At 37.1% G+C, this 27937-nt stretch overlaps 1 protein-coding gene across 1 annotated transcript in view; it reads right to left on the minus strand.

Annotated features, from left to right (window-relative positions):
• The window catches only part of smyd3 (SET and MYND domain containing 3), a 74077-nt gene that overhangs the window by 29310 nt on the left and 16830 nt on the right, over nt 1-27937 (minus strand). Inside the window, 4 exon segments of the mRNA XM_032560955.1 lie at nt 18971-19128; nt 20013-20070; nt 20316-20423; nt 21905-21968. Coding sequence (XP_032416846.1) covers nt 18971-19128; nt 20013-20070; nt 20316-20423; nt 21905-21968 — 388 coding nt within the window.

Here is a 27937-nt window from a genome sequence, read left to right on the forward strand (position 1 = left end):
AATGAAAATTATTACAAAAGCTCTCATTCTTTCTAATTGTAAAGTAAATCTATTTGTGAATTATCAAATTAATTTGCTACTTTTGAGCCAGCTTTTTATATTTTCCCAATTTTGACCATTTTTTCCTACAAAATGTTCAGTTGTATAAAATCAAAGTATGCAACACAGTTAATGACTGACAGACATTAAGACAGATCAATTTTTAAAAAAAATTCAGTAAGCTCATAACAAATGCAAACATTACCTTAAAAAGACACTCTCACTTGTTGAGACATGTGAATCTAAGTCTGTTTGCAGTTTGAAAAATAAAAATAACAGATTATCCTGCGCTATTTATAATTAAATCTTCAGAGAGACTTAATTATAACTTGCTAACAGTTTGGCTATGGCAAAATGTTTCACATCATATTTGAAACAACTCGCCTTACTTCACAATTTTAGGGTAAAAATCTGCTGCAGTGTTCTCGGTTTCATTTAATAACCAAATGAGTGTGATTAAAGACTTAATGGAGTAAAAATGATCTGAGGAAAGCAGCCAACTAGAAAAATAAACAGTGAACACTGAAAGCAACACCCAAGATAAAAATAACTTCTAACGCTAGCTTTTTCTCCAATAAAACAAGACAAACTGTACTTGGATTGAATTTGTGAAGTTTTGCTTTTTTCCCGGTGGAGTAAAGCTCTGATAGAGACATCCTGCTGCATGCTGGTGTATGCAGAGCTGCACAACAAAAAGCACAGGAGACAGAGAGGCTGTGCACTCCGATAAGAACATCAATATATCTGCACACAGCAAATAGCTGCTTGGTGTGTGCAGATAATGGGCCGAGTATTGATGCCCATTAATGGGTGAATAAAACCAATGAGATTTGCATCAAGTGAAGAAAACAAGTCTAAGTTATGCATCATTTTGAATAATAATTGAAATTACAAATTACTGTAGAACTGATACACATCTTTCTCCACATGCTACAAATAATGCTGTAATTGTTTCCACCTGCACATTTCTAATTGTCGTTTTGTGCCGATATCTTGGCTGACTTTTTCACAATTAAACGAGAGAAGGTTGAAAACTGACAGCTAAACGTTGTCAACTAAATCATACAAGAATGTGGCTCATAAATAAATGCCTAACTAGCGGTTCACTACTCATTCACTATGTGTGTTCTCTCTCTTATTATGCATATATTCAATTATTCACTTATTTATTTTGGCTTATTTATTAATCAGCATAGAACACATGCAACAAAAAAAAAGAAATCTAAACTCTTTCTGATTGTCACCCTGGGAAAAAATAGAGAATCGTGTCAGCTCGAAACACACACACTAGAGATGGTTAATTAGTGAAACTCCTTCGTTGATATTTTTGTCTCAGGAACAAACCAAGAACCCCAGAGGCAGGAAAGAGAGAAGTGCAAACAGAAAACAACCAAAAAGATGAGAACAGGAAAGGAAGGAGAGGAACTGATGAAAACTAAGAACAAGCAGAGGAAGAAAATATCCATACCATGCTATGCTAAGCTAAGCTCTCAATATATTAGCATAATTCATAGGGTTGCACCAATTGCAGGGTTTCAATTGCAGTTTTCTGACCGATCGCCGATTATCGGTCTTTCAAAAAGCCCAACCTGCTGATTCCGACTTTGGCCGATACCATTTTTGTTTTGTCTGAAAAGTTGCTCGATACAGCAAGAAAGTTGCTGAATTGGCAACAGGGGGGTAACTATTGTTAACTGTAAATGTGTAGACATGTTCTAGTGGGGCGGTCCGTCAGTCAAACCTTTGTCACAGAAAATCAGAGGACAGTGACTGGTTTTTAGACCTTTGCTGAGGTAGATGAGATCGGCTTCATGTGTAAAAGTCAGCCGATCACCGATCTCCAAAAATTAAGAAAATTGGCACCAAAAAAATAAAAAATAAAAACAAAATCGGTTTACCCCTTGTAATTAATGCCTTATTATAAGACTGCTAGATGAATTGAATGGTAAAATATGAAAATATAAACTAGGACAATGTTTCTTTGGGAGAACTAATATGACAGAGATGAGTAACAGGTTTCTTGAATTTATTTATTTTTTTATATTTCGAAGATCACACAGCTCCCATCATAACTCAAAGAAGATTCTGCAAAGTTCGACAGAACAAGAAATTTCAGCATCTCTAACTTTCCAAAAACTAGCAGAAAATGTGAGATAATGTCTGGGCTTGAAATGGAAAATAAAACATTACATTGTTGCTCGCTTTCCATATCAGGAAAAATCACACTGTTATCTTGTTTTGCTGATGTTAAACACAGACGCTGCATTTTTTTTGCACAACACTTTGATTAATAAACTTCAATAAAACTGCTAAACGAAACACAGAGTTTCCTTAAATCAGGGATAAAAACCCACCTCCTTAGAGTTGCCTTTGATTGGTAACAACTAGTATGTTTAAAGATTATTCATGATGATGGCATTTTACAAAATGTAAAATTACTTCTTTCATAATTGGTGACTGTGTTATGTTTTTATCATGTAAAATTTGAACTGCCTTGGTTTGCATTTGGTGATTTAAGACGCATTTTCAGCTGGACTGAGCTGAATAATAAACCTGATGACATTTATGTGCCACACTATTTGGGCAGTATGATAGTGTCAAATGTTTCAGTCATTAGACAAGTACAAATTTTTAATTTTTTTTATTTTATGCATGTTTAAATGACCAACAACTAGCCTTTTCAGACAGTGTTTTACTACGTATGCTGCCATGCTTCTACAAACCAAAGGAGTGCTTTCAGGAAAGCCATTTTCTTTATTATTTTCTGACTCTATAGGTCACCTGAGGCAGCTAGAGAGAGCATCATTAGAGTGAGAGATGAGGGAGGACAAAACAAGAGGACAAACAAGTCAGAAAAAATGAAAGTGGAAAGAGAAAGAAAGAAAAAACAAACAAACAATGAAAAAAAACAAACAGGTCTGAGGGCAGAACCCCAGCAGGTGGCTGATTGGGGGGCAGTTTCCACCAGTAGCTCCCAACAACATGCTGGAAACATGACTGGGTCCATCCTGCAGGGCGGGTTGGTCAATACCTTCAGCTCACAGCGGCCCGACAAATAACTCTTCAGACGCAGCGTAGCAGGGCTGCAGCTTTCATCCTGCTGTGGAAAACAAAGCTTTGCAGCTGATTGTCTCTGTTTTCTGCTTTTCTCTACCTAATGTTGCCATCAAACTCTCTGACAGCCTGCATGCAACACAGATCCATCACAACAGCATCCCTGCTGGTGTTATTTCACTTTAAACTATAATAAACAGGCAGGTAAATTACTACTTCTCATGTTGTATCACAGTTCAGAAAAAACTCCTGATCCTGTAATGTGTTGGAAGAGTTTAGGCCTAATGTAGGAGACAAATACCACCTGTACAAGATCCAGAGGTAGATTACTTATACTCCATGTTTTTTTCCCCTGGATGTCGATGCAATTTACTCTGCATATTTCTGTAACATTGATTTATAGATTTCCTGTTACTGGTGACCTCCAGAGAGAGGAAAATGGAGGAAGAGTCGAAATGAAGGAGGAGATAAGTCCAGAAAGGATGAGGGCTGCATTTGGAGAGCGAAGTGATTCAACAAGATGACAGGTTAAGAATCACATTTAAATGACTAATATATGACAAATGTAACACCAGTAACACTGTGTTTACTGTCATTTGTACCCATATCTATTGCAAGATTGAGTTTAAGCAAAATTAATCTGAGTTGTATTACAGAAGATGTCAAGTGTCTCAACATGGCATCGTTTTATCCATCAAAGTTCAGCGAATTTCAATTTACCGGACGAAACAGTGAGTTAGACTTGACAAATACTGACGTAAAAAGAAGAATAGATCATCTAGTAACACTGTGAATTTGTGGAGTTGGTATCAACAGGCAGTATGTTGGGAGCAGGACGTAACAGAAACAAAAATAAAAGCTTAGCAAAGTAAAACCAATTCCACATTAATTTCTATCAACTCAAATAAAAAATGTTATTAATATTTTACACCGCTTCCAATTTTACATTTGGAAATCGTAGTTTTCAGGGATGCACAATATATCGGCACCAACATCGGTATCGGCCGATGTTAATCTTTTTACATATTAGTACCGGTCCAATAAATAAAACTGGGTCGATATGAACAACAAATATTTCTTTGTTTTGATGTCAAAATGGTAGTGAAATAATATTTGTAAATATCGGTTAACAGGCCATAGCAGCAACATTAATATTGTATATCGATATCGGCCTGAATTTTTGTATCACTGCATTCCTAATAGATTTTTTTAATGGTTTTCAGAATATCAACAGAAAACCCTAAAAAATGTGGCAATGATAACCAGTCAAAGCATCAAATGCAAAATGAGTGCAATGTAAACAAGCATGCTAACCTTATTAATTAGAATCTTTTCATTCATTAGCATCACTGTGAAAATACCAAACCAGTTTTGATATCAAAAGTGGAACTGCAGACATGATCAGTGTTAATGCTGCTTCCTGGCTGTTAAGAATCTGAACAGGCCGAAACAAACTAAATGAAAGAACAACGCAACCTGCTTGACGAGTTCCTTAATAAATAAATTTGAGTTCATTCTTACTCTATTCTGCTGTTAACCGTTTTCTCCGTCTCATGTTGCTTCTGATTTCTTAAAACAAATCATCTGTGGTTTCTACACGCTTTCCTAATCCTCTTTTCCTCTTTCTGGTTCCTCCTCCCCCTCTATCTCCCGGTCCTCTGCGCTGTCTCAGTTCATCGCCCATCTCTTCTGAGAGTTATCGGCCAATTCAGTGGCACAGCCACGGGATGATGAAAGGATGAGGGAGTAAAAGGAAAATGGGGGGTGGAGGGCATGATGAGGAGAGATTGTGATGTGAAATCAAAGATCAAAAGACCTCGAAGCGCTGAAATGTCAGCTAACTGGGGAGTCATACCCACCAGCAGACAGAAAGAGAGGGAGAAATGTTTAGACATTTAAGAGTTTTGCATGAATTACAGGGTTTGTAATGTTTTTAACACTATTTCAACTGCATTTAGTCTTCGTCACCGGTGAATTAAAGCATCACGTTTTTGTAAGGCATGCACTTTTAAGCGTTTTTCCCTCTTTCCAGAATGTGATATTTAACATTATTTGATACTTATAATCCAGGCAGCTGGAATATCCTCATTATCTCAGTTATTCAGCATCTTTAATAATCCCTCTCCATTAGCTAAAACGCACAAATACTAGAAAAATGTCCAAAAAATGCTTACAAGTGCCTATTTTAATAGGTGAAACACAAAATATACCTTAGTATGCATTAATATGTACAGTGGAAACACAACCCTGTTGTAGGTGCAGCCAATCAGTGGCAAGGAAAATAAACGGCGCTCCTGGATTGGTTGCTTTGTGTCAACTAGCACTGTGGCAAAGCATTTCAGCATCCCAAACTGCATTTTTTCCCCCTTAACATTTTAGATGTGCTGTACAAAATAATCTGAGAAGAGGGTCGTCGTGCTGTCAATCACTTTAATGTACATGCTGCTCACACTCTCCCCCTTGTTCTCTGCTTCGCTACAGCTAGTTCACCTCAACAAAGCCTTACACGAAGGCTCAAGCTAGTCAACATGGCCACCATTGACGGCCAATAAATTGTAATAAATTAGCATATTTAACAGCACATACACAAGGATGATCGACAGCGTTAAGTCCTTCTTCCTGTCTCTGACTGGTTGTTTCTGACTGAGAGTGGTGCATTTCTTCAGATGGCTGTAGTAGCATTGGGAGGAGGAGAAGGAGTTTGATTTTTCAGCAGATTATCAGATTCACACCAAACTGTTACGACATGGTGACAGTTTAACAAATATGTAAGAAACGTGTTTTTATGCAAGTTACTAACCCCAGCTAAGCCTGTCGCAATAAGCAATAAATCATTATCAATAGCATGACAAATTAAAATAAGCTCAATAATTTCCATTTTTCTCTTCAATCTGGTGCTTTGGTCTCATCTAGCACCTTTTTATGAATGACAATTTTGTTTACAAAGACTTCAGTATTCAATTTATTTGTTGTTTTATTTATTTTGATATTAAAAATGTCTTCCAGTTCCAGTGTTACATGTTCATTAGAACCTAACTGTTTATTGATCTTTGAGAATGTGTCCTCGCATAATCATTGTATAACCTAAAAATGGTCTCAAAACAACAATATTACCATTTACTGCAATAACTTCTGGGACAATTTATCATCCAGCAGAATTTGTTATCGTGACAGACCTAACCCCAGCTACACTTGATCCTCAGTGCTGTTTTTGTCATGGATAGTGCAGTCTGTGCTCCTTCACCTGTGAAAATGGGAGATGTCCTTGACTTGCAGGGATAGCCGTACTCTCTCAGAAAAAGAGAAAAAAAGAAAGAGAGAGAGAATGAAGGTGGCTGAAGGAGCCATCCAGTATTAAAACACCGAATACAACACCTTTCCCCCATCCGTCAAGCCCCTTACACTCTATAAGGTCGGTCAATATCAGCCTGACCGTCATTATGAGACATCATTGCCACGTGTTAAAATTGGATTACCTACAGCCTTCAGCTAAATGACATTCATAAGACCAGAGTGAGTCTGAACTCGACGTAACAAGCAATTCTATGGAGCTGATGCACAGCCAAACACCCTGCCTGCAGAGCTGACCATTCATCAACCATCTATTGCCTTTTTTAATCACTAAATCTCTAATCTGCTGTCGTAACAGAACAATGAGTCCCACAAAGCTACTTCTCTCTCATCTGAAGCCATTTGAACCATCGCTCAGTTATTACAGGTTTCCTCCCGAAGGCCTCTTTCTTTCCAGCTAAAACTGGCAACAAATGTGTTACCTTTGATGAGAACGGAGAAAGCATGGCAGCGTTTAGGCTCGGATGAAATCCACAACAGGTTCTGAAGTAAGGAGCCACGTGGCGCAACGAGAGGAGAATTTCATGTGATTTCATCAGTCATTAAAATGCCACAAGTGACCTTTAGAAAAGGGGAGATATGCATAGTCAGGTTGAACTAAATATCACAGTAACAGCAGGACAGTGACTAAAAATGAGGTGAACGTTGCAGCAGCAACACATCTAAAAACAGACCTAAAAACACCTCTAATAACTATGATTTCAAAATAATTTTTCATTACAGCATTTAATAAGGGGGGTTTCTCTTCCTTTAACACACATCTTATGCTCAGGGGGCTTCCAAATGGAGTCAATTAAAGGAGCGCCCGATTGTAATTACATAGTTTTAGATACACTGGCCCAATGGGACTGCAGTGCTGCTGTGTTTGTCCTTCCCCTCCCTGTCGTTTACCCCTCCCACTGCTTCATGGTCTCTTCATCTCCTTCCTGGGGGTGTTTCCAGGGAGGAGCTAATTGTATCCAAAATTCCCCTTTAGTCTCTTGAAGAGGCAAATACAGACATCACTGTATTTGGGACATTATTTCAGGGATAATGTCCTGAAACTATTATCAGGACATTATGTCTGTATGTTGGACTGTAATGTCTAACATGTTACAGAAAATGACTATAATATATTGTTTTTCTTTGGGGGTTTTTAAAGGGATCCAGAATTAGTTGAACATGTTGGCCTAAATATGCTGTAATTTTCCTATCAACTAAAAGATTGCTGTTTGTGATACGCAAAAACTCAAAATTACTTCAAAATGTGTACATCTTTTGTTATATTTTTCCCCCATGGAGGTCACCATTTCTTCACCTGCTGGGTTGATGAAGAGTTTTGGTCCATTCTGTACTGGAGTCTATAGAGTAAACACAGAAAGGCTAACTTTTACCTGAGCTGTTGTTTATCATATTGTGTTTGACTGGAGTAATTTTAGATAATGCCACACTGTGTCACTATCGGCTGCAATTAAAAAAATAAAAATAAAAACAGTGAGGTGAATCTGGATGCTTCCCACATGAAAAAAAAATAAGAGCGCAGTGGGATAGAGATGGTACCAAACACAACTCCCAAAGGATCTAGATTTGTGCTCTCAACATTTCTCTCCAGAAGACTTTGAGTCATTCATACGAGCAAAACTGACAAAGGCTCTAACAGAAAAAAGCATGATTTACATGATAAATAAAAAAAAGCTAAAAATAAATGCCATACTGATAGTTTTATCTACAAAGCGTCTAAACCCCGCTGCCACCGAGCAAAAAACGCTTGGCGAAACATCAGATAGCGCTGGAAGCTCTTTTAAATGCTAACGGAGCTCTGCTGCAGTAGTACCAGCGGCAATACTGTTGCTCTGGACGAAGACCGAACCGGACACAGAGCTACAGAAGTACTTACCGGATCACACAGTACGACCAGAGGTACGCGTCATTCATCGTTTCATTTACAAAGCTGAAGGAAGCGGCAGCAAAACACCAGCTGCTACGGCCAACTTTTCCTCTTCCTCCGTTTGGTCCTCCTTATCATCGTCACCTCTTGTGATTCCTATATTTCCATTGCTTTCAATGCGCTCCGGTTCAATTTGAAAAGGCTTAAAGACATTACTCATCACTGTTTTGGCTGTAGTTGGACCATTAGACATCATTTACCCAGAATGTATTGCAGCATGAACAACATGGCGAAGTTCGTGCGACAATATTTTATTAAAATTTATAAAAACTAAACAGCCTATAGCATTATTACTGTATTGTTTTCACAACTAAAATAAATATTTATCAAATAAAGTCTATTGTTACAACTACTCATGGATCCTTTTAAAATAACATATGCCTTGATCACTTTATTTCCTCTTGTGGATTTCCATAAACAGATAAAAATTAAATTCAACTTAATTTAGACTACAAATATGTGACGACAATCTGAGCCAACCAGCCTGGACGATAAATCAACAACATATATTGCAATGGATACATGATAAATATCAATAAATGATACGTCTGATAGAATATTAAATAATTTCAACCTCTTAAGGCCAGCTAAGCAAGGTTGTTGGAATCAACTCACTTACTCATTCTTTGGTTACCTAGCAACTAACTAACTCACTCTTTGGTTACCTAGCAACAACCGTTTGAGTAGCAGTTTTAGATTTTGCCACAGTGACTCATGACTACCGAAAATAAAAAAACTACAACTTGGAGTGAGGGAAGAAAATGAGTACAAGAGCTTAAACTGAGGAAATATTTAAAACAGAAATAATTATCAATACCAACTGATATGAAACCCTTAAATTGCTGATACGCTTTTAAGTCATATCGCTCAATAAATGATAGGTCAACTCTAAAACAATAATCATGAAATAATAATAATATTCTGTAAATTGTTACCGTGATGTTTCTTTAAACAGAGTCATGCTAATGTGTGTGCCATCCATTAGATACCTTTCTGATGTAAGGGTAAACACGCCGTTAATCCCCCAAATTTTATTACAAAGCCAGTTCTTCCTTTTCCAGTCAGGAGCAGTAAGCCAGCCACACAAATGAAATATGCATTGATTATTTGCTGGGCCCTAACTCCAAAAATAATTCCCTTCTTAATGAGGTGCAGGAAATAGGTTTTGGTATTTCAAAGTTTTTGGAGCACATTAGCACATTAGAAGGTGGAAAGAGCTCAAATTTCACAAAAGAGATTGAAAGTTGCGACGGGTCTTTCTCACTGTCCCTGAAACAAGAGCTGAGGGTGTTGTGCTTGGCTTGGATTTCAGTAAAACAGAGATGAGAAACAGATGAGAGAAAGAACCCTGAGGAACCTCATTTATATTCAGGATGAAAATAACAGGACTGATGAAGCATTTTTTCTTTGAAGCTTTACATGCTGCAGTATCACAGCACCTGGGCCATGTACACATCGGAAAAAATACATTTTCAACAAGCTTAATGAACCAAACACTGGCTGTCGCAGGATCTGTTTAGCATTTCTGAGGCGACCACTGACGGTGGCGAACCAAAATCTTAACACTTATTAGTTTAAAACCATCAAGTCTGATAAAGTCTGTTTGAGTTTATAGTTAATTTAAACTTTTTCAAATATTTTATTGCGACTCTCTGAGCTCTGTATGTTTAATTTCTAGGATGGGGGAAACCATTATTCAACATTTAAACCAGCTGAGTAATCACAGCTGTAATAAAATTAAATTTGCACCAATAAAATCTAAGGCAACCCTGTCCTTGACTTAAATTATGTGTAATCAAGTGGATGACACAAAGAATAATTAGTGACATTTATTCAATAACAGCTTTTTTTGTTTGTTTGTTTTGAAATGAGTCACGTGTGTTAATCAGGTGTCATTTTGAGACTTTTCTACTTTGGGAGCCAAAGTAGTCCAAAAGACTAAAATCACTCTGTCCTTCTAAAATCTTGCAGAAAATCCTAAAAGTGCATCGGATCGGATCGAATTGTATAGTTTGTCAAATATCATGTTACATATCTTATCGTGATCAGAATATCATATCGTATCGCATTGTGAGATTATTGCATCTCTACACACCTACTTGCTACCAGACTAATTGACTAATTAACTGAATAAAAAATATGAATAAATAATAAATTGAGCAATTGGTATTTTAGTGAACTACATGAAATAAGATTCATGTGTCTCATAATTGAGTAAATATTCTCATAGAAATATCACATAAAATCAGATCATATCTCTATACTAATTCAAAAATAATAGTTTTGAGACTGGAAATAAGGATATTGATCTGAAACTAGTATTAAACTAACTCAAAATAAGTCCCTGAAGGTCTGTACCTGCATCAGTGCTTTAGGTGATTCCTTGATGCTGAGAGGAGGCGGACATTTTCTCAAGATTATTTATCTGGGGAAAACATCAACACATTAGCTGTAAAATCAAGGAAATGGTTCATATGTGAGTCTTAAACCTGCCAACTGAAGCATGTTGAGTCCGTTTCCCAAATGGCCAGGGAACTGTTATGAAAAGATTAAATAATGTCCCTGGGTTTTTGGTATCATATTTGTGGGGCTGCTGGGCCGCGGCTAGATGTGTACAGCTGGGATATAACTTCATTACATTTCATCACTGTGCCTCTCTTCCTCACACTGACCAACTTCAGTCAACATGAGTAAAGTAGGGCAATTTTACCAAGCAATATGAAAGCACAGAACATAGAAAGCAAACTCTGGTCGGTTGAAGTGAACTCTGACGCAGTTCGAATTCACATATGGACATCAAGCGGACCGGAGACCGCTCCAAAAGCAGGAAGTGAACTACAGTGCGGGGCAGTCTGGGTAAATACAACCAAAACAAACATGTGAGCCAAATGCTAGCAGAAGAAATAGATCCTGTTATTTTACCAAAGACAAAAGAGAAATCCTATAATCGCTAAAATCCCACTCCTTTTCTGTTTACATTTCGTGAAGAAGGATTTCTTCTTCTGAGGTTTTTGTGTCATTTCCTTCAGTGGTTCTTGGTGTAGCGCCACCACAGGCGAGGAAGGAGAACAGGTTTTTCAAATGTTTGACGGTGCAGAGAGAAAGTGAACTGCACAAGCTGAAAATGCAACAAATGCTGCAACTTTGGTCGACATTTGAATTTTTTTTTAGATCCTTAAACAATTTTCGCTTGGTGGAAACTGACTTCAAGCATTCGTAATGAGTGCATATCTCTCATTTTGGCAAAATTGTTTTAGCTCAGCCAAATTGGACGCTTGTAGTTCTTTTTAAGCAGGTTTTGTCTATTTGTGGATAATCATCTCGATGTATTTTACTACAATCCTGAATGATTCTTGAATGTCTTCATATCGGGGAATTGTGTGTTGATTTCTGAGGTATTTAAGTCTATTTTGTGTTTTACACTATTGAATTTCCTTTGGATTGAGACAGTACAGCAGTGATCAGAGATGGTTGCAATGCTTAATCAAGCATTGCAACATGCTTGATTAAGGGCAGAAATCTCTTAAACATTATTTTATATCAAATATAACAGTAGTAAATGTAATATATTTTTGAATTTCTTTCATATTCTACTGTTAAATAAGCTTAAAATACTGACTCCTGTCTGATATGTTGATATAGATTTTTCCATTGATTGCAAATATTATTTTCACTTAATGTTTGTAAAACATATTCATATTTCTGTCCAGATAAGAACAGATTTCATACAGCTTCTGCAAATGTCACAAAATGTGCTGTGAACTGCTAAACTAAAGACTATTGTAACCCACTTGAAGCATAAAAATAATTACTTTACAGAAGAAGATATGTTTAGACCTTTTCTGATAAATTGTCAAAATTATTCTGATCATAGCTGCTTTGTTTGCAGTGACTTAAAGCTTGAACTATGACTCTGAGACGAGCCTCTCAGCTGTTTACATGCAGACATCATTTAGGTTAATAAATCAATAAATGATTTAAACATGATCATGTTTTAATACCAAATTAAAGTACTTTCCATTGAGTGTGGGCTTTTATTTTGGCTTGAATACAGAACCAGATACAAAAAATAAAACCTGTGAGTCTTGTCCAGTGTTGTACTAAAAATATATTTCATCACAGAGGCGTCAAATGTCAGGCATGAGGCCAGGAGGGGGTCAATAATCCACTGTTTTATTATGTTTAAAGGGTCTCAGCCCAGCAGCAAACAGGTCTTTCAACAGGTCATCTTCTCAACGTGACAGGTTAATTTGTGAGTTTCCTTTAGTAGCACAATGGGACACTGGATAAAATACACAAACAGCAACTTTTTAGTAATTTATCACCCTTCTTCAAAGTAACAAATCCATCAAAGTCACTAAAGAAGAATAAAGACAGTGAAGCTTAAGAGAGCACAGGATGAGCTGTCAAGGAGACAATGATGATAAAAAAAGACAACAGACGGTGGCAGCTTCATCTGGAACTAAGAGCTGTTCAATTCACATCCACTGAACACTTACATTTTTACATCCCCCTAAAAAATCACCTCTGAATAATACAAAACATCAAAATTTATTCAGCTTTGCATTTTGCCCTTGTGAAAAATGTGGAGGAGCTCCATGGATGAGATGGGAAATGAAGAGTAGGCATTGGTCCACACCAATCAAAAACGGTTTCTATGTTGGGAGTACTCCTTGCTCCAAGATTATATATTTTTTTAAATTAGGACCTTTGTTTTAGGGAGATGAATCAACCCAAAGAAGAGGAAACTGACCACTGAGGTGATCATGGTATGTGTTTGTGAGCATAAAGTTTCTGGTTTGACAATGCTTTCTTCTTTTACCGTGACCATTAGGCTGCATTCACTCCAGCTCTTTTTAGTTCATTTTAATCGACTCCAGCTTGTTTACCTAGAAAGTTCGGTTCGTTTGTGTAATCGGACTCTGATGTGGACCAAAACAGTGAACTCTGGTTCATCTAAATGTGAACGGCAAGTGGACTGGATATCTCTCCAATAAGAGGAAGTGGACTATAGTACAGGGAATTCTGGGTAAATACAGCCAAAACAAATGTGTGAGTCCAAAGCTGGCGGAGGAAATGGCTTGTGGTTTTATACCAACAATAAAAGAGAAATACTACAGCTGCTAAAATCTGATGCTACTCCATTTTTGTCTATACTTCTTGAAGAAGGAAGCTGCACTCTTCTTCTTCTTCTTCTGAGATTTTTGTGTCATTTCCATCAGTGGTTGTTGGTGCAGCGCCACCACAGGCGAGGAGAGGTACAGGTTTTTCAAAGGGTTTGTATCGTTTGCGAAAGCGAACTGGACCAGCTAAAAATGTGACAAATGTTGTAACTTTTCGCCCATATTGAACCAAGTCTACCGGACTACAAGGTGTGAAAACAGCCTCAGACAATTTCCGCTGATGCCCACAGATAATATTAAACCAATAACGGCTCTTCGCTTAGAATCCTGCTGCATGTTTAGCATGATGTTTCATCTCTGTGCCTGAGAAGGAGGACGAACCACAACAGAGATGACAACATTAAGGTGAATATCATCAGGATTTTGGCGTTTTTGATTACAGTTTTCGTCATTAGCCATTTGTCACCGTGGTAAATTACAGGCGAAGCGGACATGCCACACAACGCTTTTATATTCTTGGGTAGGGTGCCGGTTTACTAGGATTCCAAATCACTGCTCTTAAATGGCTCTGATTTCCTCTGCCTCACTGGAAAAAATCACCATATAAATCACCATTTCATGAAGAAAAAACAAGCTGGAGACTTTATTTATGGGTGAAAGTAATACAGTAATATGCACTATTGCAACTTAGGCGTTACAACCGTAAAATTTCCCTTTCTAACAACTTTCGTTTGAGTTGTCAGCCGATTTCAGCTTCTATTTGTACTTTTTCAAATTTGATTTGATTTGTGGAAATCAATATAAGTATCTTAAGCCACGAGCCTTAACACAATTGAAAAAGAAAAGCTATAAAAATGATAAATGCCCTTTAACACGCCAGTGTGTCAGTCCTTTTAATTTGCCCTCGACTGCTTCCATCTCTACCAATTTCTTCATTTTCATCTCCTTTTCCTCCATCTGCTCTTCTCCTTCCCTTTCCCTCATGTCACTCATTTTTCCTACCCACTCTTCTTCCCTTTTTTTTCTCCCCACTTCTCCCAGGACACCTCTCCCACCACACCCACCCACACACATGCCAATCTTTGTCAATTAAGCAAATGGTTTTTATTTTCCCCTCACATTACACTTTCTGTGTCTGCATTCATGATGAAGTCAAAGTCATTACAGTAAGCTGGGTCGCTCTGCTGTGTGCGTGATTCTGCAGAGCCTAAGCTAATTAGGCTGCGCCCATGAATCTGCCAGCTAGGCTCACAGATACAGAAAATGCTGCATAGATAAGGCTGAACATACCGACACATTCACACATGGATTATGTTAATGAGTCCAAACTACTAAACAAACATAATCAAGGTGGTGTGGGTGGAAAGAACGATGTTTATACTCTTTTTTTTGTTTTTACATTATTTAGCTAAATTAACATATAATTTTTTACTTTTAAATCCCTTAGCTAAAAAAAACTTTAGTTTTAAATAACACTTTTTGCACATCAATTTCAAAGAACAATATTTACTTTCAGCCATGAAAAACTGGAAGATCACCAACTTCTCCATTTGATATAAACACATTTGAAGGAGTCTTCTTTCCGTTTAAGTTCTCAACTAATCGCCGAGAAAAATAAAAGCAAGGCGTGACAATAAATTAGTAGAACCTCCTACAAGCAAACAAAACTTACTACTACAGACATGCACAAACTTTATTACAACCAACCAAAACAAAAAGAGAGAAAATTATTACAACCAGGACACGTGAGTCTAAATAAAACCACATTTATTCACTCCTGGGTCGTTGGTGAGAACTGGTGGAGTTGTGTATTTATATCAGGGATGCCAACATTAACGCGTTGCAGCATGTGGTTAATCTAAAACGTTAAACACGTTAATATTGCATAATGCAGATTAATCGCATTACCTGTATTTTTGACCTGAAAGCCTTTCTCCTGCAGAGGGTTAGCCAGTTCAAAGCAGCGCGTTACTCGCAGTTCTACAATGCAGTCGCAAACGCAAGAGAAAAGACGACAATGCATTTTATTCATAAATGTATTGGACATCATGAGATCTCTAATTAGTTTTTTAAACCTTCTTGAATATGAAACTTATAAGACCGAGATGTTTGAGACAATAAAACATTCTTAAGCATTTCTTAAAACATGCATGTTTGCATTTCAAGCTGATAAAGTTAAGCAAAGTGATTAATTACAATGCTAAAACGTGATTAATTCAATTAATGTTTTTAATAGATTGACAGCACTACTTACATATAATCTGTCTGTGATAAATTGCCTCTATAAATTAGTAATGAATATTAGAGCATAGTTTTCTCTCTCTTCCCATTGCAATTCCCACAATTAGGCCTATGACAAAATGAGAAAATGCAATTTTTCTAAAATTTAAAATCTTTAAAGCGGCAGGTATTATGCGTTTTTCCAGGCACACATTGCTGTTTTATAACATAACCTAGTAACTAAGTTAATTCAACTTGTAATAAAAATGCTACTGAAATCAAATATGACTTAAAATTAATTTTACTTCCTAATTTAACACCTTAAAATTGGAGATCTGTCTCTTTAAAACCTCTTTCTGAAACTCTTTCAGGAAGTCATTACAACATCACTCTTCTATAAACTCTAACAATGTTTTTACCAGCGTTGCACTGAGAAGAAGTTTATATAGAATAGAATAGAATAGAATAGAATAGAATAGAATAGAATAGAATAGACTTTATTGATTGAGGGAAAATTGCTAATTCTTTGACAAGCTACTCCATCTAAGGTGTTAAATATTAATAATACAAATATAACCATGAGAGGTAAAGTTTAGAAACATAAATATAACGGGCTGAGCAGATGTGTAGTTCTACCAGGTGTTGCTGCTGGCTAGTCTGTAGGAGCTGAGTGGGGGAGAGTCTTGGAAACTGCAGCTCTGAGGAGGAGCTGCGCCTCGAAGGCGGGGCTAGGTCCACACAGGCATTTTGCAGAGCTCAACGGTTGCCATGGAGATTCAAGTATTTCTCAGACATGCATGAAAGAATCAAAGCAAAACTCCAGGAATGTATTTGATGCTGTAATAACATTATACCATGACCTAAAGCTCAAGACAGCCCATCTTACATAATACCGTCCCATTAATAATAAATTTGTGCAGTAAAGGAAAGTCCATGTAAACTCAGGGATGCTACTCTGATGCCTGAAGGCTTGCATGCAGGCTTGAACAAAGAACCGTTTGCGGTCGGACGTTAAAATCCGATCCACAGCACATGTGTTCACTCCTGGGAGACGGGGGCTGCCTGGGGGAAGCAATACCATGTGCGTAGGACATATCTCATCTGTCACAGTATATTACAACATAGCAGTGTGGATGAGCACAAATGCATGCCGCAGCAATCTGTCTGCATGACTTATAGATGCACATCAACTCCAATGACAAAGCTAAACACAGGCAGATTTTACAGACGGTGGTCAGAGACTGAAATGCTGCACAATCAACGCTGAATGAACAAACTACTCCCTAAATAACGTGAGAATTATTATTTTTCTGTTCATTTTATATACACCAGCTATCTGTATGTGTATTCCCTTTGGCTACACTCAAAACAGTAATGGTGTAGCTTTATTTTGTAAGTCAGGGTGAATCCATACAATGTATTTGTTTATGTAAGACTATTAGGACTAGAGAGGAGGTGTTGGTACAAAGAATGTTTTTTCTTTCCCAAAAACAGGAGCAGCCTCAAACACACACACAGTCACAAACATGAGCATCATACAGTAACGGCCTATTTTGTTAAGCTTCCTGAAAACTCCAAGTAGATAATACTAAAGTCCTCATTTGTAATGTAAAAAGAGAAAACATGAGAGGAGGAAAAGAGGCAGCCAAACAAACAGGCCTGAGTGTGGAGAGGAAAATAATAATAAAAAAAGATGCATGAAAAAAGACAAAAAGTAGTCCACAGACAGAGGCATGCTGAAATGAATATCAGGGAATAAATTTAACAACTTCTTTTCAAAGCACGTCCGTGCTGTAACAGTGCCCCCTGTTGACAATCTATGAATTACACAATTTGAATTAAACCAAACAAAATGCAAACAAAAATATCACAGAAATATTTTGTAAATATTTTGTCAGTCAAAATTTCTGCAGCAGTTGAGACACTTTTCACTTAAGAAGTTAAACAAAAATATAATCAAAGCAGAGCCTTTCTGTGTCACATCAGGATGCAACTTTGATAAAAGCACAAATACTTTATGTAGTAAAAATCAAAATCTCTCTGAATTAAACGGCAACATATTCACATGAACCCAAATGTGTAAGAATTTCTATGTCAACAATCTACATTAAATGTAGCCGGTTACATTTATTCAGTTATATTTACTTTAGTAATTAAAAAAAATACTTTTCACTACACTGTAGTTTTCCCTTTTACTTGAGTAATCGTACAATGAAGTATCACTACTAAATTTCTAAATTTCTGGATCTTTTACCCACTGTGAGTAACTTCAATTAATAAAAAAACAGGCTTGTTTAAAAAAATAAAAATCACCAGATTTTTGGTTAAATCTTGATTTGGAACATTTCTCCTTTGCCTAATTTTGTTATTTTGTAATTATGTTATTTATATGGATAATTTTCATCTTGACCTTTAATATACCAAAATTAAAATTTCTGTTCAGGACCACAATTTATATTCTTTCCAAAAAGAATATAAGACAGACCAAAAATTTATATTTTGGTCCATCTGATGTGTAACAATTTTAAAATATTAAATGATTAATGTTTTGGTAACTTACTCAGTACTTTAGTAGCCTTTTCACCAAATACTTTTCTACTCAAGTAATTTAGCTAGGTAATTTCTTAGACTACTTATATGTATATGTTGAGCACTCGTTGCTCAAAGTTGTGCCCATTATCTTTGCATTTACTACAAAAATGATTAATGAGAGATTTATAAATTTAATAACTCAGAGAACAGCTTTAATTTTAATAAACTTATGTCTGGGGGCTTATGTTAAATTTATCATTTTATCTCCAGAATAAACATGAATTAACAAGAAAAAAATGCCGAGATACTTAAAAGAAAGTAATTCTGCAGGGTATTTTTACTGTCAAAACCCCAATTTCCAATTTTTGTGCACTAGCAGCAAACAGACGGACAAAATACAGCCACACTTATTAGAACGGCGAAACAGCAAAGGCCCACAGGTAATACAGAAGGAGCAAATTGCAGACAAGCATCCTTTCACGCTGCAGTTTAAAACCTTGTGAAGGTGGTTTGTGTGTTTTGAATGAACAAGACTTGATGTGTTGTGAGAATACACAGAAGAATACAATTACAGAAGCAGAGCGTGGAACAGATAACTGAGGAGTGGAGGCTTAAACTAATGAAGGCAGGTTGTGTATTTCTCCTTTTGTAGGATGAAACACTTCTATGTGTTTTTATCTTGAGCTACGGAAAGCAGAATAGGTTTTATATTCATTTCACCAACCTTTGCAATGAGGCTAAGTGGATCCCTGCAGGAAGGGGGCAGGGCTGATGTCACTTCCTGTGTCAGGTCAGAATCTTCTTCCTGTTGTACATACAGTTCCAACATGGATGCCAGCTGAGAAAGCCCTTGCTTCTTCTGCTCAGACATCGAATTCAAGTCTGCAAGAATGTAAAACTTTTATTAGGGCAGGACAATAAATCAGTAACAATGAGTATTGTGATCAATATCGATCGATAATAAGTGTGATAGAATATTCAATAATTTCATTGAAGCATTCTGGGGGATGTAGGCAGAGGAAAGATTTTAGCTTTCACGGCCAGATAAGTGGTGGAATCAACTCACTCTCTCTTTGGTTACCTAGCAACAACTAGCTCACTCATTCTATGGTTACCTAGCAACAACCTGCAGAGTAACTGCCGCAGGAGCAGTTTAATGTCTGACCACTGTGACGTTTGTGGGTTTTTTTAATATAAAAAAACAACGACATGGAGTGAAAACTGTGGCTAAAATAGAAATCTCATGTCACCAGATTGACAGTAATTCAGATATTTAACATGAAAAACTAATAAATAATTATTAATCTCGACTGATATAAAAAACTCATATCGTCCAGCCCCAACTTTTATTTAAACATTTATAAGTTTACATTATATCTGTCTATTACAACCAATTTTTATCTCACTAAAATTAACTATATAGAATTAGAAGCTCTATCAAAATCTCTCAAATAATAACAATGACCACATTTTGGCTGACAGATAATTTCCTTAGTGTAAACTCATTTTAGGTTAAAAAAGATTACTTTAATTAATTAATCAAAGGTAATTAATTAGAGGTCATAAAGCATTTCCCTGAATGATATGAACTCATGCATGATTGGTACAAAACAACCAGTTAAAGACGGCTCCATTTTGTAGCTGAAAAAGTTGAAATGCAAAAAGAAATACAAGAAATGGCAAATGAGGAAATGACCAGAACCCAACAAACTGTCACAACAATAGCAAATAAACTATGAAAACAAAGTTTTACATTAGATACTTACTTGATTCATGTTCTTCTAAAGTGTAGAGCTCATTACCGACAGTCTCAGGAGGATTTAACTGAATAGCAAAGGAGAGTATAATTAATGTCATTTTTGTTTTACACGTATTTATATACTTTTAGTGTACTACAAAACACCACTTTCCGGTGTAGCTAGATTGCAGTTTTATTTTATTTTTAGGAACAAATGGATTTCAAAAACTGAAACTTCAGAACGCTACATGGTTAAAATAAATAAAGATAGAATCTTGTTTCCACATGTTTTCTGAGTGAGAATTAACAAGGATAATTTCTAGAAACTTACCAGAGCAAACCTGAGTCTCGCAGCCAGACGGACTGAGTCAGTAGGGAGTCTGGGCAGGAGACGGCGAAGACACTTACACTCTCTCTTATGGCCAGGCCACGCTTGTTTCTGCAGAACAGGGTCATTTAATACACTGCTGGATAAAATGCACACAGGCATCTTTCTATTACATTACGCTTCAGTTTTAACTTTTCACATACAAAAAAGGCTTTTCTCAATGCCATGTAAAATGTATTTTCAGGACTTTAGATTTAGCCAGAACAACCTCTTATTTCCATTGAAGTTTTGTCTGAATGCCTGTGAAGATATGTTCGCAAATTTGGCAGAGAAATTCAAAAAGCTTTGAAATAATCCATAGTTGATAGAAACATATTGATTGTTCATGAATGAATTAGTGGAGCCTTTGATTACAGGTTGAGAACATGTAGATCATTTTTGAATCTCAATTTAAAAGTAGTGTTAGGAAAAAAAATAACATTTTATTTTTGTCTATGGCTGTACGACAAGACAGCTCTAACTTCGCAATCAATCGAAGTGTAACTGATTGTTTTCTTTGTAATCTTGTTCATTCCTTAAGGCAAAACACTGTGTGTGAACGTAAATCTAAGAATCCCAGTAGGACCTGGGAGAGAAGTGGCAGAGCAGCCATTTTGGACCAAACTTAGGCATTCTTTTGGTTCTGGTGTGGAAAGCTGACACTTTAAACCGTTCCTCAGGCTTCAAATTCATCCTCCTTTTTCACTTCTCCCTTTGAATCAAAGTAGGTATAACAACTCAAAACTATAGAGGAATTATTTGTTTGTAAACACAGCTGATGCGCGAGGAAAACTTGACTGCGGAAAGACCTGGGCGGTCTTTAAACGTTCACTTGTTGCCATGGTTACCCACATTTATCTTGCCGTTTTAACATTAGCTAGCATGTTGTCAGCGTGCTACAACCGTCTATCACAGCGTGAGAAAATAAATTATTATACCAAACTGACGTGGACTGATAATCCCTCTATAAGAAATCCTGATTCTTCAGATGTATTAGAGACAAACCAACTTTTTATTAACCTTAGATTTTAATCAGTCATTTGAGTTTTTAACATTAATACTTTCATAATAAAATCTCCATCCTTTTATAAATAATTTGTAGATTAATTTGTTCTGTCCGGGTAGTTCAATGTGTTTTTTTTCCTCTTAAATGCTCATTAGTTAATCCTCACCATGTTTTGTGAGGATTAAACACAAAACATGGAACAACATTCCATGTTGTTTCATGGAATAATCTTTGGTTCATCAGTAAAAGTTTGCATAATTCAAAATAAATCTTAATCGTGATTATTTTTATTCTTTTATGTGTGGCAAAGGTCATTGAATGGGAAATGAGCAGGATTGATTCAGGATTAGAGATTACATCTGACAAATAAAACATTTTAATAAAGAAATATGGAGTAAATGAGAGGTTAAAGATCTGATTTTAGGTTTTAATTTTCAAAAGGCACTTCTAATCGGGCAAACAAGCCTCATTTGGACGTATATCTTAATTTTTGAACATAATTGTGTGTTCCTAACATCAGGAATAATAAACACAAAGACTCTCCTACCTGGCAAGCTGCATTGCAGTAGCGAGCCATCTTGCACTGAGAACATCTCAACAAGGTCTCTTGTCTAGACAGGAGAGAAAAATATATATTCAATGCCTCACAGACACTTTCAGGAAAATAACGCTTCACGTAACGCTTTTCTGAAAATAAATAAAAATCCATTTATTTGCAACTAAAATCGTTTAGGCCAGGGCAAGAACAATTTTAAGAGTAATTTTTCAGAGTTAATGACTCAACTGACCTGCAGTGGAACCGGATTATTACTGACAGGTTTTTATTACATTTAGTGTTAAATGTGCATTGGTAACTTACTATCTAAGCACCAATATTTCCCAAGTAACGGTCAATCACTGTCTTGACGTTTTTCAAGTAACATGCTAATCTTGTCCTTTTACATTTGTTGCACTAATCTGACTGATCTGTAACTATCAGATATCTATTACTATTAAATCTATGATGATGCATTCAGGTACCCTCTCCCCATGGTTAATGTCAGAACATCTCACATAGTGATGTTCTGTGACAGCTGCGCCTCCACTGGTGGTGTTTATGTGCAAATGTAATGTCTGCTGCGTCTGTCTGGGTGAGACAGTTTGGCTTCAGTCTGATAACAAGCAGGAGCCGAATCCGTCGCTCCCTGCAGCCAATTACAGACACTGGAGTCCACTGCTTAAACACACACACACACACACACACCCACACACACACACACGCCCACGCACGCACAAGCCCACCCACACACACACACACAGATGTGAATCACAGGAACCCCTTTCAGAGTGTAACATTGTGTCTGTGCATAGGTTAATATGAGCCCAGAAAATAATCTACACAGTTAGAGTGGCTGCAGTATCTAATTTTACAGAATGATTGTTTGGTGGAGAGGACAGAATGACTGATTGAGAGTTTGAGATCCATAAAATTACTGTTTCAGTCCAGTTTCCCTGCTCATAGTATTGCTTTTAAACACAAGAGTACACCAACAATTGAGTTACCAACACAGTAGCTGCCTTTTCAATTACCTTAAAATTGACAACAATTTTGAGAAAAATAAATAAATAAATTCGATAAAATTATTTTTTTTTGTGCTAGCATGTGGTTTTCTTCCAGCCGTATCAACATTTGAGTATTTTGCAAAACTGCAATCGAAACATTTTCTCACATCATATGAATTTGTAAAACGGCAGCATCGCTCAGTTCATCAGAAGTTGAGTTTGTCGTTCGAAAGAGTTGAATCTGTAGTGAAATCAACAATTTCCTCAAAACGCCGCATATCCTCTCCCATTTTCTTTTTAAAAATACAGAATTATAGATAAAGAAACATTTTTACTAATAAAGAAATAAGTTTAGATAATCATAAATATATCTGTGCATGTATAAAGACTACAGATGCAGCAGAACGTAAACAAACATCTGGGATAAGCAAGATGAACAATCAAAGAGACCTTAACTTTTCTCTACAGAAGAAAAACATAAACTCATGGATTCAAAAAGAAATCACATAAGTACTGTATATGTATGAATGTAAGCAAAATTTAATTCTAATATTTATTTAAATAGCCAAAACAAAAAGGTTAATTTTACACATTCAGATCAGAAAACAATACAATAGTTAAATACCAAAAGCCAAATGAAGATGTGTTTTATTAAGAGAAGAAAGCTTTGTAAATAGGCCTGTCGCGATAAACGGTAAATCAATTAATCGTACCATAAATTAAAACTATCGACGTCATTTTAATTATCGGCATTATCGTCTCTTCCGGCCTTTTTCTCTTTCTGTTAATGACACTGAATGAAAAAAGGCTCAACTCCGGTGCTCTCCACTGACCCTCCTTCCTAATTTCCTTAGTGTAAAGCCCAGCGCACACTACACGATTTTAGAGCTGTCGGCCGATTGTCAGCCCATTTTCAAAACCTGAGACCACATTAGCCGACAGAAATCCTTGGTATAACGGTTCGATCGGGTTCGTTCCTGCCATGTGGTGTCCAACAATGGGCACAAAATAATGGCTACAAGTCCAGTGAACTAATTTTACAACCAGGCATTAATCAATGCTTTACTACAATCTACCTGCAGTACATGTGGCTAGTGTCAGTGTTCAGACTATTTTGAATATAAACAAGAATAAAAAGCATGAAATTTACTGGTGAGATGATGTAACACCACCAGCAGAAGAAGATTCTGTGATGTCACTAGTGAGGCAGTCTGTGTGATGTCATCAACTAGACATATATGTACAGAACACAATTCTGCATATCTTTCATTGCTTGCTATATCGCTGACCAGTTCAGACATACTCAAAGCTTTTTCAAATACCGTTCAGGTAATTTAGAAACCGACTGATTTTAGATAACTATTTAAGGGAAAATGTTTCATCAAAACCCAAGATACCACAATGGAAAGATGGGACCCCAGATGAGAAGGGGATTCCAGCACAACTCCCAAGGCAGGTTCCCTCCTGTGCACCCGAATGTTTTACACGAGGAAATCCAAAGGCTGCGTGCTTTTTTGGAAATGGAGAGAGCCCAAAGGTTTGAAGATAACCAACGACTGGCCCACATGGAAGAAGAGCTGGAAGAAACGAAACTCCAGTTAAAAAGGCAGAAAGCTATCAAAGAAGTCTTCATCAACAAGTCCAAAGAGTCAAAGAGGGAACTCGAGAGAGTAGAGAAGCTTAGTGATCCAGCAGCTGTCAGCGCTGCGATCCTTGCTTCCAAGGTGCACAATGATGTGAGACATAAGAATAAGAAGATGCTGCAACAAGACTTTGTCGAATTAAAGACGGCCCATCTCCTCAGCCAGGAAGCATTTTCGTCAGAAATCCAGGCTGAAAAAGAGAAAGGTAAAGCCCTCCAAGAAGAACTGGACAAACTCCAGACTTCTTACGAGGAGCTTTGCTCTAAGTATGAAGCTGACATTGCTCTGGTGAGGCAGGAGGCTGAGATACAAACGTTTTGTGAAGAGAGGGATAGTGAGGTACAACAGCTCCTTGAAAATCTAAGAGCTGAAAAGGAAGATATGTTTCAAAAAATGTCAAAGGAGATCAAATTTCTGCAAAGCAGCGAAAAAAGTTTGCAGGACGAATTGGACCAGGTCAAACGTTCATATGAAGAACTCGACGGGAAGTATGATAGAGATGTTTCTGGACTTAAAGCCCAAGTAGAAACATACAAGAAAGAGATAGATCGTGAAAGAGAAGCCAGTTCAGAGAGAGCGAAGAAAGACCTTGAGGAAATCACCAAACTGAAAGCTGAGCAAGATCATCTCTATGAAACAATGACAGAAGAGTTCCAGACTCTGCAGCAGAAATTCAACGGGCTCACAAAACATTTAAAATCTAATATAGGCCAGTATGAAGCAAGTCATTCTTCACTTCAACAGCAGGTGGAAAATCTTCAGATGCAAATAACTGAGGAGAAAAAAGCTCACTTGGAAGACTTGGCGCTACTCCACAACATAAAAGCCATGAATGCCGACCTCCAGGAAAACACAGCAAAAGATCTGAAATTCCTGCAAGAAAAGGAAAGGGATGCGCAGACTGAGTTAGAGAAGATTAAAGGTTTGTACAAGGAGCTGAATTGTAGATATGAAACGGATGTTGCTGCACTAACACAACAAGCAGAAAAATATCAGCAAGTAAGTTGTGAGGGATATATTAAACTGGAAAGAGAAGATGAGGATCTTCAGCTTGCCAACTCTCTGAGAGATGAGAAGGAAGATCTACAACAAAAAACATCACAAGAGTTTACAGATTTTCAAGAGAAGGAGAAAGATTCAGAGAGCCAACCTGACCAGGTTGACATTTTACATCAAGAGGTTTCTTCTGAGGAGGATTTCTCAGAAGAAACCTCATCAGGTTGTTCCACGGATTTGGAATCCACGGCAAAGACGGAGTTCGCTGTAGAAACCATCCAGGAGAATGTGGACAACCCAGATCCTAAATCCATGCAGGATGGTAAAAGGAAAAAGCCAAAGCTTTCAGTTTGGAAAAAACTACGAAACATTCTGTGTTTGAAGAAACAGAAAAAAGAAGGAAAAGAGTGAACGAAAATCAAGAACGTCTCACTTTAACTATCATGCCATGCGACGCTCTGTCATGACAAAAATTAAAAAGGCAAGTTTTTTCCCCCCATTAACCAACTAGAACAAAGATCCCTTCTTAACCCAATTCAAAAAACAATCAAACGCTAAGATGAATTTGAAATAGAAAAAAAGCGGGCAGCACGGTGATGCAGTGGTTAGCACTGCAGCTTCACAGGGAGGATGTGTCAGATCTTTGCTGTGTGGAGTTTGCATGTTCTCCCCGTGCTTGCGTGGGTTTTCTCCAGGTGCTCTGGTTTCCCCCCACATCTCCTAAAACATGTAGGTTAGGTCAATTGGTCAATGTAAATTGCCCCCCAAAAGTGTTCAAGAAACTGCAAGAATTGCTTTAAAAATCACCTAAAAGTCTTGAGGTATCAGCACTAAATCTAAGACTATTCCTTACCCAACGATGGCTGCTTCCTCTACTTTAGCCCTTTTCCCTTCACTTTTTTAGTGGCAGATGGCACAGTGCCACAACACATAGCTCAATATTTATAGCAACCGATTAATTTAAGAATTAAAATTCTTCTTGTAATAGAAATGATTTCTGTTTATTTTCTCTCTGTTTTTGTAGTTTTATGGTTTGTCCTTTATTTTACCTTCTCTACTCACATTTTATGTTGCACTTGCACTTTTTCGTAGTGAAATGTGTTTAAATCCGGAATTTAAAAAAGGTTAACAGAAGGATCATGCAGTGGCTTTTTAAAAAAAGGTTTCAGGGTGACTGTGGCTCAGTGGGTAGAGTGGTCGTCTTGTGATCAGAAGGTTGTAAGTTCGAGTTCAGCTTCCTCCTGCCACATGTCAAGGTCCCCTTGGGCAAGGCACTTTTGTTGCTTACCGATCTGCATATCGGTGTAAATGGGTGAATGTGACTGTAGTGTGAAGTGCTTTGAGTGGTCAAAATGATTAGCAAGGCACTACATAAGTTCAGTCCATTCATCTTTTTGTTTCTTTGATAAATCCTGTTTGTTTTTTTATACCAAACATAAAAAAGCTGATTTAACAAGTTTGGACTTCTTCAGGGTCCCCGGGTGTTAAATTAAGGTTAGAATTACATCTGTACATAATATTAGATGATAATTGTAATCATAATTTCATACTCTGGACCCCGAAGAAGCCCAAACTTGTTCTATCTGGTTTGTTTGTTATAAGAAAAAACAGGCTTTATCAAAAATGAAAGGAACTGTGTGATCTTTCTGTTAGTCTTTATTTAGAAAAATGTATTCAATATAATATAACAAACTTAATAAAAAAAGTGCAATTTAACATGAAAAACTGAGTAGAAAAAGTAAAAACGAAGCACAATCCATGAAACAGAGAAGATAATCAGAAATTATTACTGTTAGTGAGGAAAATCGATTCTTAAATGAATACATTGCTATAAATAGAAACCTATGTGTTGTTGAGCTTATGTGTAGTCTACTGGTATAAAAGAGAAGAACGATAGGATGCTCAACATCTTCAGAGGCTGTAGACCTCAACACAGTTATCCCGGGTTCAATTCCAAGTCTTGGGTAATCTGCTGCATGTCAGTCCCTTCTCTCTCCTCCAAATCTCCTGTTCAATTACTGTTTAATAAAGGCCACTAGAGAATAAAAAACTAAAAATGTGCCTGCCACCACATTGTGCTTATTTCCTCATGTTGAAAAAAAATGAAAAAAATACAACTCTTTCTTGCTCTCTCTCTCTCGTTCTCTCTCATTCTTAAATAATAAATGTTACATACATATACTGTACATACACACATACATAAATGCACACACACACCCACCCCAACATGCACACATATACACATCCCTTCCATGGGCTGCCACCTTATCGTGGTGGAGGGGTTTGAGTGTCCCAGTGATCCTCGGAGCTATGCTGTCAGGGGCTTCATGCCTCTGGTAGGGTCACCCAATGCAGAGAGGTCCTAGGTGAGGAACCAGACCAAGTGCAGCCCAAATACC

The sequence above is a fragment of the Xiphophorus hellerii genome, chromosome 4 (genome assembly GCF_003331165.1).
Source record: "Xiphophorus hellerii strain 12219 chromosome 4, Xiphophorus_hellerii-4.1, whole genome shotgun sequence".
NCBI lineage: Eukaryota > Metazoa > Chordata > Actinopteri > Cyprinodontiformes > Poeciliidae > Xiphophorus > Xiphophorus hellerii.